This window comes from Momordica charantia (assembly GCF_013281855.1).
Source record: "Momordica charantia cultivar OHB3-1 chromosome 2 unlocalized genomic scaffold, Mcharantia_2.0 BLBB01000002.1, whole genome shotgun sequence".
Taxonomy (NCBI): domain Eukaryota; kingdom Viridiplantae; phylum Streptophyta; class Magnoliopsida; order Cucurbitales; family Cucurbitaceae; genus Momordica; species Momordica charantia.
In genome coordinates this window covers 12,267,146-12,284,079 of record NW_028275160.1, presented here as the reverse complement: position 1 = coordinate 12,284,079, position 16,934 = coordinate 12,267,146, and the positions used below count along the sequence as shown (strand labels likewise).

The window sequence follows — 16,934 nt, the reverse complement described above, 5'->3', positions numbered from 1 at the left end:
GGACTGGAGAACGGGCTGACGCTTGGCTTGATGATCCCAGCTTCCAGCAGTTCGCCAATCAAATCCTCTCTCTCTCCCTTCTGCACGTGCGTATACTAATAGGGACGAACGTTCACTGGGGCTTGCCATTCCTTCAAGGGTATCCTGTGATAAATCTCCCTATTCGGGGGCAGCTCCTCTAGTTTCTAGAATATGTCCAGGTACTCATGTACCAGTTCTTCAACTATTGGTAACAGAGTTTCCTTCATTTCGTCATCCTCGTCGGGATGGGTGGATAGGGCATGCAACTCCACCAGATACCCTTCGTCTTGATTTTCCCATTGTTTAGCCAACCTTTTCATCGAGACTTCCAAGCGGGCCAAGAAGGGATCACCCTTGATTACGATCTCTTTCCCTCCTCTGTCGAACTTCAATGTGAGCATCGGCCAGTCCGCTTCCATCTTCTCCATGGTCTGAAGCCATTGCATCCCTAGAACCATGTTTAACGAACCCAACTCCAGCGGAAGAAAGTCTTCCTTCACCGTTAGTTCCGACAAGGTGAGAACCACCCTCTGACATACCCCGTTTCCTTTGACCGTCAGTTCATAACTCACTCAGGATTGAGATCGAGTTACCTAGTCATCCTATTGAAATATTAATCCAGTAGCTAATGGTGTTAAGCTAAGGATTAATTATTTCGTGGTTCGGTCTTATACAAACTTAGTATAGGATATCCACACACGCATGTCTTCACACGAACGACGTAGATCAAGTCATTTGTAACTATTACAAAGTAGGTCGTATCCATAATGTTACCAAGATAAGGTATCCAACCTTATCCATATACTATAGACCCTTTAGGTTACTACTGGAACATTATCCACTTGCATATCGAATATATACTGTATATCAATCGAGTATATACTGTATATCAAATATATATGTTGTATATTAAATATATCTATATATCTGTTATATACTGTTCCAGTTACATGACATAACCTCAAATGATAGTTTATTGGATTTTGGTTAATTCAATTCTAAGAGAAACATCAATAACAACTTTATTAAATAAATAATTATTTTATGTGTACAAACCACGAGTTTAAGGCATAAAACCCGACCGTAAAGGATAGTTAAGAACATTTAGTTTTAAAGAAAATTTGAATTGTTCAAAGGGAATTAAAGGTAATTGTATGAGATAAAATTAATGTAATGTATATTGATACATTATAAAATTAATTTTGAATTGGATTGAAAATTATTCTATTTTGTCATGAGAGAGTTATTTGAATAATATTCAAATTAAAATTTAATATGAATTGGATTCATATTAAAACTATATGTTAAAATTAATATGCATAAGATGAGATGAGAGAATTATATTTAAATTTGATTTAAATACATGTTATTAATTAGTTATTGGTATTTTGAATAATTACTTATATTAATCATTTAATAAAACTAATTATTAATTAATTAAATTATTTTATTTATTTTAATTAATAACTTCCCACACTCCTTCCTTTTTGTAGGAGAGCGGGGGAGTGATGAGGTGGGTGAATTGTTAAATGCAGAAAAAAAACTGCATCCCCTAGTTGCCACTTTAGTTTTTGGTTTGTAAAAAGAAAACAAACTCTCTCAAATTTTTCCTATGTTCTTCAAAGGAAGGTTCTCATATAACCAAATTCTTATTGTCCAGAAGATAGTGGGGAAGATCCATTGATGGTGTGATTGATTTAACAGAAAAAAAGTTCTTCAAAGGTAAGAAAAACTTTTCCCCTATTTTTTTTCTCTTTATTGTGTAGTCATTTCTCCTTAAAATTCAAGAACAAGATCTTTGTTTTCGCTGCGGGACTAACGTTCTTTCATTGACCATGTGTGCAAACTCAAGAAATCAATCTATGGACTAAAACAAGCACATAGAGCATGGTTTGATTGACTTGCTACTTATTTAATGCATATGGGATTCACATGTTATCGTTCTGATCCATCACTCATTATTTTTAATCGAAACTCAATAATCCTACTAATGCTTGTTTATGTAGATGATATAATTCTTACAAGAACAAATGCAGGCAGTAGAAACGTGAGCTTGTGATGTAGCTACACCTAATTCCAAACCGGTTAATGCGGGATCGGGCTTTTTCCAACTGTTCAATATTCAACAACATATAGTCAAACTTGGATCTGAGTTTGCAGTAAAAGATCTTGGAACTCTACGTACTTTTTTGGAATAGAAGTGCATCACGACACACATGAACTCATGCTCACTCAAGAGAAGTACACTAGAGATATCCTTGTGAAAACTAAGATGCTAGAAGCTACCTCTATTAACACTCCAATGTCCAGCACAATAACGAAATTGAGTAATGATTCTAATAAAGTTCATGTTAAAGAATATAGAAATATCGTAGGTTCCTTACAATATCTTACTCTCATTAGGCCAGACAATCTGTTAATAGAGTTTGCCAACACTTACAACATCCCACAATGAAAGATCTTATAGCTGTGAAACGCATTTTGAGATATTTGAAAGGTACACTAAACCATCGCATAACATTTTACAATAATAGTTCTATGAATTTGTATGCTTTTTGTGATGCAAACTAGGAGGATGCAAAGAAACAAGAAGCACAACAAGGTACTGTGTGTTCCTAGGATCAAATTGCATCTCATGGTTGTCAAAGAAACAAACTACCGTTGCTCGATCAAGTATAAAAGCTGAATATTGAGCCATGGCCACCACTGCAGCTAAACTTACATGGATCACATTCATTCTTCGAGAAATTTTCTGCGATAACATGAGTGCTCTCCACATGTCTATCAACCCAGTATTCCATTCTAGAACCAAACATGTTGAAATGGATTATCACTTTGTTCGAAAAAGGTGGCATTAGGAACTCTCATTACTAGATATATACATCTCAACAAATAATTGACATCTTTACCAAACCATTAGCCAACAATCCTTTTTGTTCGCTACGAAACAAGCTTGAGGAAAAATGTAAAATCACCGATATTTAGATGAATTTTTGGTGTGTAGCACCCATGGTACCAGATCAAAGACAGGTTCTTAGCTGAGTAATTACAATTATTCTTTATTTGCTATATATTATTGTTGACATATCTCTTTTATTTTACTTTAATTACTTTCCTAATATACCCAAAAGTCAAATTTACAATGTGAAAGAGTCCTTCGTGATGTATATTTAATGGGTTTACACCCACAATCACAATAAGAAAACTGATTCAATTGATTCAGTACGGTAGGCTGAAATTTTACAATATGTAGAGGTGAGGATTCGGACTCACAACCTCTTGTTGGAGATAGATGTCAATTATCGTGAAATTATGCTCACTTTAGCTCCTCTCTCATATTATTGAAATAATAATAAGTTCCACCTAATAAATAGAATACAACGGTTTAATCTACACGTAACTAACCTCTAACTAATTACATTTAATCTCAATAACTTTATTCAAGATATCTGTTTGATGGCCACTCTCTGTAATGTCTCCTTTTTGCATGTTCAGAGAACGACAAATAAATTAGCTCATAATCTTCATTCAAATGAAATTGTTCTTTGGATTTCTAGAATTTCTTCTCCATCTCAAATGGAGCCCAAGTGAAATATGACCATTATATAGGCCATGTGGCAGTCCACAATCATTAATGAAATTTGTAATGTTATATAAAAAAGAGAAAAAGAATTTTTGCATTTATGTAGGGCTTTTTCGAAAGATTATAAAAAGTCTCGTTAATTGTGTTCATTTTGTTCTGCGACGTGACTGATGGAAGATTGTGTGGCAGCATGCTAAACACCGGTGTGGTGCTCTGCCTAATTCATTTTAATGCCTAAGTTAGAACTCAATTCGAAAGAGTTAAGAGGAGAGCCATAGTATGGAGCAAGATGTTGTATACCTTTGAGATGGGTTAGACGCCTCCTTTTATAGGAGATCATTTTGGGAAAACATGCTTTCAGAGATTCGGGTCATATCGTTGGGTAGCGTTCCAAACAAGCCACAATGATGCTTTCACAAGTGACATTATACTTCCGCTAACCTATCATGCCAAACCCATACTTTTGCCAAATGTAAGTGGATGCCCAGTTGGGTAGTCTTTTCCCAAGGAGAATGGACATCCAACCCAAATACTCTTATTCGTGGTGGAGTGCTTCAAGTAGGATGGATGCGATTCATCCTCGATCTCTTCCTGAATACTGATCAACGTTCTCTCTGGAGCATAGTTGCTCGTCTTGGGGACATGCAGATCTTCTCATCTTGGCTTATCGAGTTTGGACTTGGGCCCTCCATCCAATGTGGTGCTTGGGGATTAGTCCACGTGCATATTTGAGCGTATAACAAACTTGTTTTTCAATATTATAATGAAAATATATAGAATTAAATAATTAAAGATAAATTGATGTCACTAGTAAAAAGTAAAAAAAAAAACTTAAAATATTTGATTAATTATCTTACATTTTAAAATTACACTAAATAAATAAAGCCTTATATTTCTGATGTTTTTCAAATTAACCAACTCGCAAAACGTTGCAATGTAATTCAGTAAATATTAAACAATAAAAATGGAATTAAAACGAAGTTTTTTTGTGGTTGCTTTACTTCCTCTGAGTTGACTCGGCGTTTTCAATTGCAATTCCTTTTTCTAATTCTATAACCTTCACCACCACGAAGATTAGAATAAGAAACACAGATCGAGGAGTTCTTCAAATTCTTCGTTTCTTTTTCCTCCTTCATTGGACGCGCAATCGATTCCCATTAGATTGGTATGAAATCTTCTCTATTTGAACGGCGTTAATTTGATTGTGATTCATTCAATTCTATTTCTGGAGCCGATCATTCTTTTTTAATTGATGATGGCATATGCAGTTTCGGTTTGTATGAATCCACTTAGATTTTTTTTATTTTCTTTTCTTTGATTAGGTGCGTAATCTGGTAGCGATCTTGTTTTGATAAAGATATTGATTGGGTTGGGCTCATTGGAGGGCGGATTTGATGGATTCGTCGTCGAATCAATCTGAGTTTGATTACTTGTTCAAGTTGTTGATGATTGGGGACTCGGGGGTTGGTAAAAGTAGTCTGCTATTGAGTTTCACTTCTGATAGCTTCGAGGATCTCTCACCAACAATCGGTAAGTTCCGCCATTACAGATCGTTTTGTTGAAAATTATTTTGAATTTTTCTTTCATTTTGTGGGATCTTGCTCATTTTGTTGGAAATGGACGTAGACAATCGGTTGTTTGCTGCCGAAACATTGGAGTATCATTTTAGAGAAAATGTTGATGTTTCACTTTCTTCACATTCTGCATGGGATTGAGGGCAACAAATTAAACGAAAGAGAAAATCCAGAGGGTCATGGTTAAGAAAATGAAGAATGAAATTGTTAATCATCAAAGACCAGAATGAGCTCTTAGACAATCAAGGCAAATGTCTGAAATGCCAAAATGAGAAGTCATGAATAGATAATTTGTTAACGGAATGTAACCTTTTTGAAGTAATGTATGGTTGATTTTTCTTTCTTCGTATTGCAGGATAAGTATTATAGCATTATTTGCAGGATGAGCATTATAGCACTACAAAAAGAGCTTCATTGTAGGCATTTTATTAATTGTTAATATTGTTTCTACCAGCTTTACTATTACTGGTCATTTAGAGTTCTGAATTCTGTTTCTGCTTACTAACCAGTGCAGTGTAATCTGTGTGTATGTGTTTGTGTTTTTGTGGGGCTACGAAATAGAAAAGATTGTCTCTATACCTGTGTAAATTTGGCTGAATTTCAAGATGATTAATTGAAATGATGGATTATATGCCATTCCTTTTATTAAGTTAAAATTAACAAAATTGATAATTTGAAATGAATTTTATTATAATCCTTGAGATACATGTTTCATTGTGTTGGGTTGATTAAAATGCAAATTGTCACAAGCTTGGCTCATGTCGACGTAATCCGCCTTGCAATGACAGGACAACCATTAGAGAAATAGAAGACAATTCTACTTAATTGATTGTTATTTTGCTTGCTCAGGTGTGGATTTCAAGGTAAAGTATGTTACTGCTGGGGGTAAGAAGCTAAAGCTTGCAATTTGGGATACAGGTAACTAAGCTAGCCCAACTACATTATTTTCATAGGCATGACATTCTTCTATTCTTTCCTCTTCCTCCCTTTTATTTTTTGAGAGAAATCTATTCTCTTTCTCACACATACAAAGTACATGTTTTTCAGAGAAGCACGTAATGGACAAGTAATCTGATTAATTTACCAGAAGTTTCATAATTAATAATCAATTTCAATTGTTTAAATACAATATTGAAGAATAGGCACATGGATAAATAAGTTATAGATACGTTCAGTTTTGGCCATTGTCATATTTTGTTTTTTGTTCAGCACGGAATTTTACCACACGACCTGATCATGAACTCCACCATAGAATGTTGGAATCTAGTTGGAAATCCGAAGCTGGAATCTAGTAGGAAATCTGTGCAGTAATCCTTAATTCTTCATATTTTTTTCCTGTGTTAATAATAGAAGTAGAACAATTTGATATATGAACTATGAGGCATAATTAAATGGCATTGACAAGATAATAAATTTAATCAATTGAAAAACAGATCTAGATGGCAAAAATTGATGTTGATTCGTCATACCATACTAGAGCTATTTCATTGAGTTTAGAAACTTGTTATCATTAGTATTATGTCTCAAACAAATCTATTCTGCAAAGTCTAACTAAATGTTCAGTTCTTAAATGTTTTCTTGTACTGAATGCTGAATCTGCATGAAATAAACGTTCATCACATCTCCCAGTAAGGAATTCTGTAAAGTCTAACTAAATGTTCAGTTCTTAAATGTTTTCTTGTACTGAATCTGCATGAAATAAACGTTCATCACATCTCACAGTAAGGAATTCTATAAAGTCTAACTAAATGTTCAATCCTACAGCTGGGCAGGAGAGATTCAGAACATTGACGAGTTCGTACTACAGAGGTGCTCAAGGGATCATTATGGGTGTGTTTTATTCCCCCCTTTTACGTGATTATTTTAAAGACTGAACTAATAAAATGTTGTCTCCAATATTCTAAAATTGTAAATATCTTAGATGTGATTAGTTTAAAAAAATGTTAATGATTTTATCAAATTGTAAGTCGTTCACTTGTTTGGCTATCCAATATTTTGCAATTGCTTTTTCTGTCTTCTAGTCTTGATTTTGACATGAAAGGTCAACTGTGGCAGTTTATGATGTTACACGGAGAGAGACATTCACAAATCTGTCTGAGGTATGGGCGAAGGAAATAGACCTATATTCAACAAATCAAGACTGCATCAAGATGCTTGTTGGAAACAAAGTTGATAAGGTATGCGTCTTCAACTTCCATTTGAAAGTATCCATATGCCTGAAGCAGCTGGCGGGCTTTAACATATTTCTTATTACAGTGACTTGGGTTAGTGTGTGACATTTGTGTGGATATTGATTAACTGATCAAATGTATAGTAAATTGAAATTCCCATGCCAAATGAAAATTCAAGTTAAATATTGAGAACTTTTTGAACGTAATTTAAGTTATGAATAAGTGATTTTTCAGAAGCCAAAGTATTTTTGATTTGAGTTGTTTGGAATGTATGAATTCAAAATTGGAAATTCACTTCCAATGGAATTCCATTGTCGTTTGTAACAATAATTTAGTTTTAGAAACGAGTTATATTTTTTATTTATATTTTAAAAAATAAAAATTTTGGGATTTTGTGGGGTATTTGGTTGGAAAGAAAAGTTAGAATCTTTAGGGGGTGGAGAGAGAATGGGAGTCTGTTTGGGACCTCATAAGGTTTAATGTCTTCTTATGAGGTCTGTTTCGAATTTGTTTTGTAATTATTAGTTAGGTTCTATTCTTTTGGATTGGAAGCCATTTATTTAGGCTGACTTTCTTTTTCTGGATTGTTGTTTTTGTATGCCCTTGTCTTTGTCTTTGTTTTTGTTTTTGTTTGTCTCAATGAAAAGTTCGGTTTCTTATTAGAAAAGAAATATATTTCTTTAAAAAATTTAGGAATTTGCCAATTAGGTAGTTCAGCTCAATTCCTTCTTTTTCCTATTGAAAAAATTTCAATTCATTTATTAAAATAAAGACTGAGATCCCTTTTCTTTTTGGAATCCATGGATATCTTCTCTAACTTATTGTGTCCTTTTAATGAAGTGAGGTTAAGATAATCAGATGCATTTTTACCAAAATAGTTTATTAAGGCAACATTTTGAATCTTCTTTATTATTTTTGCCAATCTGGGCAACTGGTTAAGGTATCATACATTTGTGCTAAAGATTAAGTGTTCAAATCCTTACCTCTAAATGAAATTCAACTTGACCCTTCATGCTATTATCAATTCTTTTCAACGACTTTAATTAGGCCATATCATTTCAGAGGAATTACATTTCTCATTTCCCTGTTACATTTGGAGGAACATTTCAAATTGATATAACTAACAGTGTTCCAGTTGCATTTTTTGTAACAAAAAATTGAACTTTCAATGGGAAGAATGAAAGAACAAAAGCAAGGTTGCACAAAGATTGGAAAAGAGAAAAGAAAGAAGAATGGCTAAGGGCTATACAATGGGAATTGGTGTCATCTATGAGTAATTAGTACTCAGTTGATGGTTAAAAATGAACTATCAACCAAGACTTTGAAATAAAATAAGTAATTCCTTTGATATTTTCTCAAGAAGGAATTATTACTGCGGTGGTTTCATGCTTTATTTCGTTTTTTGTATGGATTTTATTTAAAATTGACGTGCAAAATGGGAATAGTCTTTGTAGTTGAGATGCATCAAAAGGAACCGATTTCTGGTTCCTTTTACTCTGCAGTCAGGTCACACCTTGTCATAAATGATGGTTTTGCTTTTTAATGGACATGATTATATTGTGAAGTTAGGTTTATCTGAGACCCTTTTAATCTCTTCTGATATAGTTCTTCATTATCTGCATCTAATTCATTTTGTATCTGGATTTTTCTTTCTCAGGAAAGTTATAGGACGGTAACAAAGAAGGAGGGAATTGACATGGCCAGGGAATATGGTTGTCTTTTTATAGAATGCAGTGCCAAAACTCGAGTTAATGTACAACAATGCTTTGAAGAACTTGTTCTAAAGGTAGATTATCATTTTAGTACGATTTTTAGTTCACTTTTCGGTCAAAGGATTCATATAATTGATTTGTGACCATCAGGAACGTGTCACTTCCCCAGTTGTGACACTCACATTTCTGATATTATCAAAGGGAAAAAAAAATGTCGCATTCCTGGTTATAGGTTAAGATTAATGAGAGTTGCTAGATAATGGAAATTTTTTTGAACCTCTTGAGAAGTCGTGTTTTAAGATTGATTATTTTCCTTTTTTGACATCTTGAATTAATATGCTAATTTACTGATTTACTGGACATTTGCGTGGATGACAAAGCATGATAATAAGGAATCTTATATGCAGATTCTCGATACGCCCAGCCTTTTATCTGAAGGCTCTAAAGGAGTGAGAAGGAACATTTTCAAGGAAAAGCCTCCACAGCCCGACGCATCCACAAGCAGTTGTTGCTGAAATTGATTCATTATCTCTAACTTTATTTGCTGGTTGTTTTCTAAATTATTGTAAAACCATAGTAGAAAAGCATGGTGTTACAGTTAAAAGCATGGTGTTACAGTTTTATTATATCTCTCCTCACAAATTATGTTAGGAAGTTGAAAATGGTCTCGTCTTCTTGCTGGCTTTCTTGTACAGGGAAAAGTTGAAAAAGGAAATATAAGAAGATACATGATGATTTCATGTCTTTCTTGTCTACTTTTGTTTTGTTTATCATTGTAGTCGAAGAATTCACTGTTGAATTGACCTTTCTTTTTTCTGCCATTCGTCTTTACACTCCTGTCTATTGAGTCTAGGACAGCATGCCAGTAATAGGTGTCATATCTATTAAGCTATGTTCAGATTCGAACATATTCTTATAAGTGGTATAGAACATGAGGGGTTGGAAAGACTGCAATCTGTAGGTGTTCTCTCCTCTAAGGTCGAGTTCAATGTTGGACCAAATGAATGTCGAGTTTGGATTCCGTAGAAAGGGAAGAATAAGTCCTTTTCCTTCTATATATAGTTAAGAGTCTCTAGCTCGGTTGTTTGATTCTTGCAATTTTTTTTATGAAATATATGTTTTAATCCTTAATAGGTGAATGTTTTTTTAATCTAACTTTTATTGTTTAAAAGGTTTCAATCTAGTTATTATGTCTTAATATTTTTCAATTATATACTCTTAGTGAGTGTTCAATGTGATGGAGTTTACATGATATTTAATGAGTTGCCAATGACTTGGAGGAGCAATTTAGACATCGAGGAGAGTAAAAGTCAAAATTTCCAATATTAAGAGGGTGAATTATAAATTTCCTATGTAAAATCTAATTTGTTCTGTGTTTTTTGTTATATGTGCAAACATTTTGGTATGCAAATGTTTTATATTCGACCTCTTATAAATGTTAGAAATCCTAATATATGTTTCATATCAGATATACATTGCATATAGTATTGAATATATGATTTAATGACTATGTTACATGTCAACATGAGTGGGAGGTTCAAACTCTCGTACAAAACAGTCATGTTGCATGTTTTACCGGAGTTACTTTTTGAATTGGTGATAATAAAAAAATTGTTAGACAAAATGATTAGGAGGTCAAGAAGTGAACAAATATGGAATATTACAAGCGATAAACAAAATGAATTGAAATGTATACGAGTTTCCAAATGAACTACAATTGTAAAATTAGTACATTAGAACATAAAATACAGTATAAATCCAGTACATTAGTACATTAGTGCCAATAGATGGTATATATCAAATACAGTATAAAGAACATAAGAACTTGTATATATTATATGTCAGTCATAGTATTTTTTTCTAGTACATTTAGATGGTATATATGACAGATCAACCATATTATAATGATTTGTATATGGTTTAGGAATTTTTTGTTATGTAGTTTGTTATATTTTCATTAGGAAATAAGTGATAATTAAAAACGCTGTCAAACAAAAAGATGGTCGATGAAAGGTTACTCCATAGGAGGTAGGGTAGTTGGTGTGATGGAGCTCTATGGAGATTAAGAGTTTTAGGGAATGGCTCGGACACGGGAACGTTATGAAATCGATGAAATATTTTGGGATATTTGTAAGCTTTCTCCAGGTATCTGTACAAAATAGTTCTTTCTAGATTTTTCTTGAAGATTGTGAATAAATATCTAAAGAAAATGCTTTAGAAATATCTTAACTTTTCCAAGGGTGATGGATTCCAGAGAATTCGTTTGTATAACCATGAATTAATTAGAAGAATTTAGATTTTTTTTTTAAAAAGGCACAAATGCCACATCATTTAAAATAGTTCATTAGCAAATATCACTTAGTACCTCAAATGTCTAGATCACCATCCTTGACTTCATGATCCTTTTAGAACTATTTTTTAAAAATCGAGGACCAAACTGTTAGTTTTTTAAACTTAAAGACCAAATAGAAACATATCCGTTTTAGAACTATTTTCTAAAAATCAAAGACCAAACCGTTAGTTTTTTAAACTTAAAACCAAATAGAAACATATCCGTTTTAGAACTATTTTCTAAAAATCAAAGACCAAACTGTTAGTTTTTTAAACTTAAAAGATAAAAAAAAACATATCCACAAATTTAAAGATCAAAAAGTGTATTTTACTCTAAAATTTACATAAATTAGAAATTAAGGCTATTAGAGAAATTATATATAAGTTAAAATCCTAATTTGTTCATCTTAAAAAAGAAAAATCTCTTGTACTTCCCTTTTTGTCCATTTATATTTTATACTAAAAAATTGTCTATTTTAATTTCTATACTCACTAATGTTTTATTCCTATTTGCAAAATTAATCCAAATTGTATATAAAAAAAAGTTGTTTAATACAAAATAGACTCATTTTCAAAAAAATAAAAATAAAAAATAATAAAAAAATAACAATAAAATAAAATAAAAAATAGCCTAGTGTTAAGCTGTAATTATGAAAAAAAAAAGAAAAAAAAAAGAATGAGACTAAGAAAAAATCACTTTTGAGAGACAAAAATCAAAATTGATAAAACTGTGTGAATTTATTATGGAAAATAGGAAAATAAGGCTGAAGTTTTGCCACCAAAACCAAATCAACAGACATGAATTCTGCAACTGCAAGAGTTCTGATTCCCCATCTTCCCTTTCCCTCTTCTTCTTCTTCATCAAACCCTAACCCTAAACCTTCAAAACCACTCAATCGATTGCCGAGCCGCCGTTTATTCCTCTTCTCCCTCCCCACAGCCACCGCTTTTGTGCTCCCCATTCCCACCAATCCGATTCTACCGAGTTCTTGCGGTGCTCTCGAGGGATTCAACCCTGTCACTCCCTCTGAGAGGGACGCCAGTGCCGCCGTCTCCCGCAGAGTATCAGAGGCCGTGGAGCTTCTTGATAAAGGCAGGGAGTTGCAAGCTCTTGGTGATTTCAATCGTGCTCTTCTCTACTTCACTCAGGTTCTCACTAGCTTTGCTGCATTATCGGCTAGATTTCATATATTAGTCAAATAGAAATGGGATGGAGAGAAATTGCACAGATGACTTTCACTGGAAAATTTTAGGAAATTTCATAGGATAGTAGAATGCATAAAGTAGTTCTGGTTTGAGCCCGCATGGGGCAGCCCGGTCGGTACTTGAAACCTCTTGATCATTCTGGTTTAGATATCTCAAATTTGAACCATTGATACCAAAAACCCTTGATATAGCGCAAGTGTGCTTGGGTATAGGGAAGCAAAACTCCAACTCTCGGTCTCAGGAAAAAGAAATAATAATAATAGTAGTTCTGCTTTGAAGGTGAGACACATGCTAGAATGAAATTCTTATGCTTTCTAAATAATAGCCCTACGTATATGGTGATCCATTGGGATGTTTTCAGTCTTTCCACCAATTTTTTAGAGTGGTTCTGTGATTTCATTCATCTAGTTGGAATTTTCAAGTCTCAAGCATATTGATAGTTTTTGGGACTCAATGGAATAAAATCAATGAGGCTTACAAAATGTCCAGAACATGGAGATTTATGGAAAAGGGTATTTATCTGTTTTTTCTTTTTAAATGATAAGTTGTATCCAAGGGAACTTTCTTTCTACAAAAATCAAATTTCGAAGCAGTGTTTTCGAGGCGCACCTAGGCGAGCGCCTCAGGCGAGAGGCAAGGCGATTTCGCCTGGGAGCGCCTTAAATGGTGCCAAGGCGAGCGCCTTCAACCGGGTGCTCGCCTTGGTGCGCCTCCCTGCACCTGGCCGCGCCCTCGCCTTATGACGAGGCGAGCGCCTCATTGAAGCGAGGTGTTTCACGCTGCTTTTTTTTTTTTCTTTTTATGTTAAAAACCCACAAAAAGCATCCCTGAAAACCGAATATCCACAACCCAAAATCAAAATACCCACACCTCCTTCGCTGTGTCCACCACTTTCGTCCTTGTATTATAAGTTTTTCGATTTTTCTCTTCGATTCTTCCTATGTTTGCTTCAATTCTTCTTCAATTATTCAATTATTCTTCGTCAATTCTTTAATTGAGAAAAAAACCAAACAATAGAAGAATTAAAATTTAAGAAAGAAAAGAACCAAACAATAGAACAGTAGAAAACAAAGAAGAAGAGTTGGAGAAAAAGAAGAATCAAGGAAGAGGTTGGAGAATAATGGAAGAAGAATTGAAGAGAAATTTGAAAAACCTGCAAATTGAAATCATGTCGCTTCGGTTCTTCTCTCCTTTTCTTTTTTTACATTTCCAAGCCGCTCTCCTTTTCTTTTTTTATATTTCCAAGCCACACTAAACAAGTGCTGGTGCTAGAAAATACACACCTGCAATAAAATTGCCATCTGGTGGCAACACTTCCCAATGACAATAAGCACTCCCTATTTTAATGCATGGTTTAATTTAAATACAAATGTTTTTATATCTTTCTATTTAACCACTGTCTACTAATTTTTTTTTTGAATTTATATTTTTAATTTTTCTTAAATATTTGAACTTATTTTTAATTTTTCTTAATTATTTAAGTTAAACTTTATTTGCACATTAAATGGTTGTACAAATATTTGCATTTAGAGTATTTTATTTTTACTAAAATTACTATAGATAATATTTATTTATTATTTTATTAAATGTGCCTCGCTTCAGTCGGGCGTCGCCTTTTTATCGCCTCTCGCCTCTAGGCGACAAGTCCTTTGATCGAAAACACTGTTTAAAAGGACTTGTCTAGGCAATCAAAGGACTTGTCGCCTTGAGGTGCGCCTTGTGCCTCGAAAATACTGTTTCGAAGTGAGGTTTCGATAGAGATAATACCAAACAATTAACATAAAATGCGTCTGTTTAAAAGTATAAGAAATAGAAAGCAAAATTTTGTCTTATTTATCGAGAAATTGTTCCAAGTTCTGCAGGTTGTGATGGAATATAGGAGTTTAACTCAATTTGGAGAAGTAATAATTTTGTGAGTAAAACTAAATGCTACTAAAATACAAATAGTTGTCTCATACTTCTCTCTGACTGTTGTTTTGAGAATCAAACTAAAGGCAGCAAAAATTTGATGATATTAATTTGATCTTTTGTTTAAGAAAAATCAAAATGAAGTGGATTAGCATGTGAGAGGAAGACGTTAGAATCCTTTTCCCTTGAAGTTCATTGTCAATCTGCATCCATCATTTTATTGAAAGAAATATACTTACATGTCAAGTCAACATATTTTGATTTAAGTTCTCATTAAAAATGCAAGCTTCGTTCTTGTCTCATATCAGGTAATTGATAGTTCTTGTCTCATATCAGGTAATTGATAAATATAAAGATTTTGCTTTCTCGGACTATGCCCGAGTAGGCAGAGCCTTGGCGCTGTATGAAATTGGTGACCGAGAAGAAGCAATTGCTGAGATGGAGGATGTTTCCATATCATTGAAGGGATATCCAGGTACTTGAATAGATTTTCCACAAATTTTGGATTCTAGACCTACAAACCGAAAAGGCCCAAGACCTAGATGAAACAACAGTTTTAGCTAAAAAAAGAAAACTTAGACCTTACAATTTTTATTACTAATTGAATGTACTGAGAATATTTTTTCTAATGATTCTTCAAGCGAAGCTTTGTCGGAAGGTAAAACTTGTAATACTTATTCAAATTTAAAGTAAAAACACTTATCTAAGTTTAAGGTTAGTGTGATGAAATTGAAAGTTTATGGCAAAATGATACGCATGGCCAAATTCAGGAGTAAAGATTGTGTTTTTATACATCAAATGGATGATTTAGGGCTGTAATGTTCCCATCCTACAACTAATGTTTACAGGGATTCTCTCTCTTTCTTTTCTGGGTGGCAGTGATAAGTTCTGTTAAACATCATTAATATGTAGTGTGAAATTCAAAATGCTCTTTAGAAACTAGTTGTGTGTTTCAATTCATGTAGAAACTAAAGGTCGGTTTAGTAAGGGCTCGTTTGGTAACGTTCCTGTTTCTTGTTTCTGTTTCCTTTTTTTAGGTCTCCAACACCCATGGATGCAAGAATGATAAAACAAAATTTTTGTTTACGTTGGAACAAATGGGAAACAGAAACAAAAAATAGAAACTTGTTTTTGTTGTTTCCAAAATTTCTATACAATTTTGTAAACGTTTCTAAAAAATGAGAAATAAGAAATATAAATAGTTGTCAAATACTTAGATTTCTTAATAAAATTGGAAATGAGAAACAAAAAACGGGAATGTTACCAACCAAGCCTTAATGGTCTCATTTCTTGTTTCTTGTATCTTATTTTTTATATTGATTCTTGAATCTTGTTGTCCAAATTTGTAAGAAAGAAAAAGTAGAAATGTCTTTGGTACCTGTTTCTTGTTTATTATACCTATTTTACAATAAAAGAGAGAGAATAAGATACAAGAATGAAAAATTTCTTCGATAACCATTTCTTGTTCCCTATTCTCTCAAATATTAATTTAAAAAATAAAAATTTTACATCAAAATTAAATTTTTAAATAAAGTATCATAAATTTTTTTGTTATATTACATTTTTTAACATTTATTTATGCATTTTATATCCTATCCAAAAATTATGCATTTTATAAGCCAAAAACAATAAAATATTGTTTGGAAAATTGGAAATAGAAAAAAGTAATTAGTTTTTGTTGTTTTCAAAGTTTGTACACAATTTTGGGAACGTTTCTTAAAAATGAGAGGGGTGAAACATAAAAAGTTACTTGTTTCCCAAAATTCTAGAAAGAGGAAATGGAAATGAAAACCAGAAATGTACCAAACGACTACTAAAAGACCGAACTGTTAACTATACAGTTCAAGTTGATAAATAAAATTTCTTCCTTGGTGTCTCTTTTCTTATGCATATCCTGCATTTACTATATTTTGGTAATATGTAGCACACAAGGCTATGTAGCCATAAAGAATCATGTGTACTGGCCTTGATGTATCAGTATATTGTTTTGCAGAAGTTCATGCCGCACTGGCCGCAGCTTTATATGTGGACAAACACGCTCCGTTGCTCGCTGAAAATCAGTTCACCATTGCGACTCTGCTTGATCCTCATTACGTGGATATCTCATATGTGAAAGAAACAAAGCACTGGCCTCCTAGTTTGATTAGTTCTTTGCAACATTTCTTAACGCTTTCTTAGGCACTTGTGATAATATATATACAGCTCGTGGGATCATAATTCTCAATTCCTCATTTTGTAAGTTTATACAAAGTTTATTAATAGTCTATAGGGTACTTGAGAGTGACATCGGTAAACGACTGTACACTCTATGCTTGTCTAACTACAAATACCATGTAAGTAGTTGAAAATTGTTTATATTTAATCTCTTATTCCTTAACTTGTAATATAAATTGATATCTTCATTTTACTGAAATGCTCATTCCATTCA

General features: G+C 33.1%; 2 protein-coding genes across 2 annotated transcripts; both read left to right on the top strand.

Annotated features, from left to right (window-relative positions):
* Positions 1-4,612: 4,612 nt before the first annotated feature.
* On the top strand, positions 4,613-9,805 carry LOC111023514 (ras-related protein RABC1). Its single transcript, XM_022300972.2, has 7 exons — positions 4,613-4,769; positions 4,927-5,134; positions 6,028-6,096; positions 6,943-7,008; positions 7,234-7,355; positions 9,007-9,135; positions 9,469-9,805. The coding sequence occupies exons 2-7, from the start codon at positions 4,999-5,001 to the stop codon at positions 9,574-9,576; spliced, it is 630 nt and encodes a 209-aa protein (XP_022156664.1). The 5' UTR covers positions 4,613-4,769; positions 4,927-4,998; the 3' UTR covers positions 9,577-9,805.
* Positions 9,806-12,142: 2,337 nt separating this feature from the next.
* Positions 12,143-16,934, top strand: LOC111023534 (uncharacterized). Its single transcript, XM_022300996.2, has 3 exons — positions 12,143-12,541; positions 14,843-14,981; positions 16,500-16,934. The coding sequence occupies exons 1-3, from the start codon at positions 12,191-12,193 to the stop codon at positions 16,682-16,684; spliced, it is 675 nt and encodes a 224-aa protein (XP_022156688.1). The 5' UTR covers positions 12,143-12,190; the 3' UTR covers positions 16,685-16,934.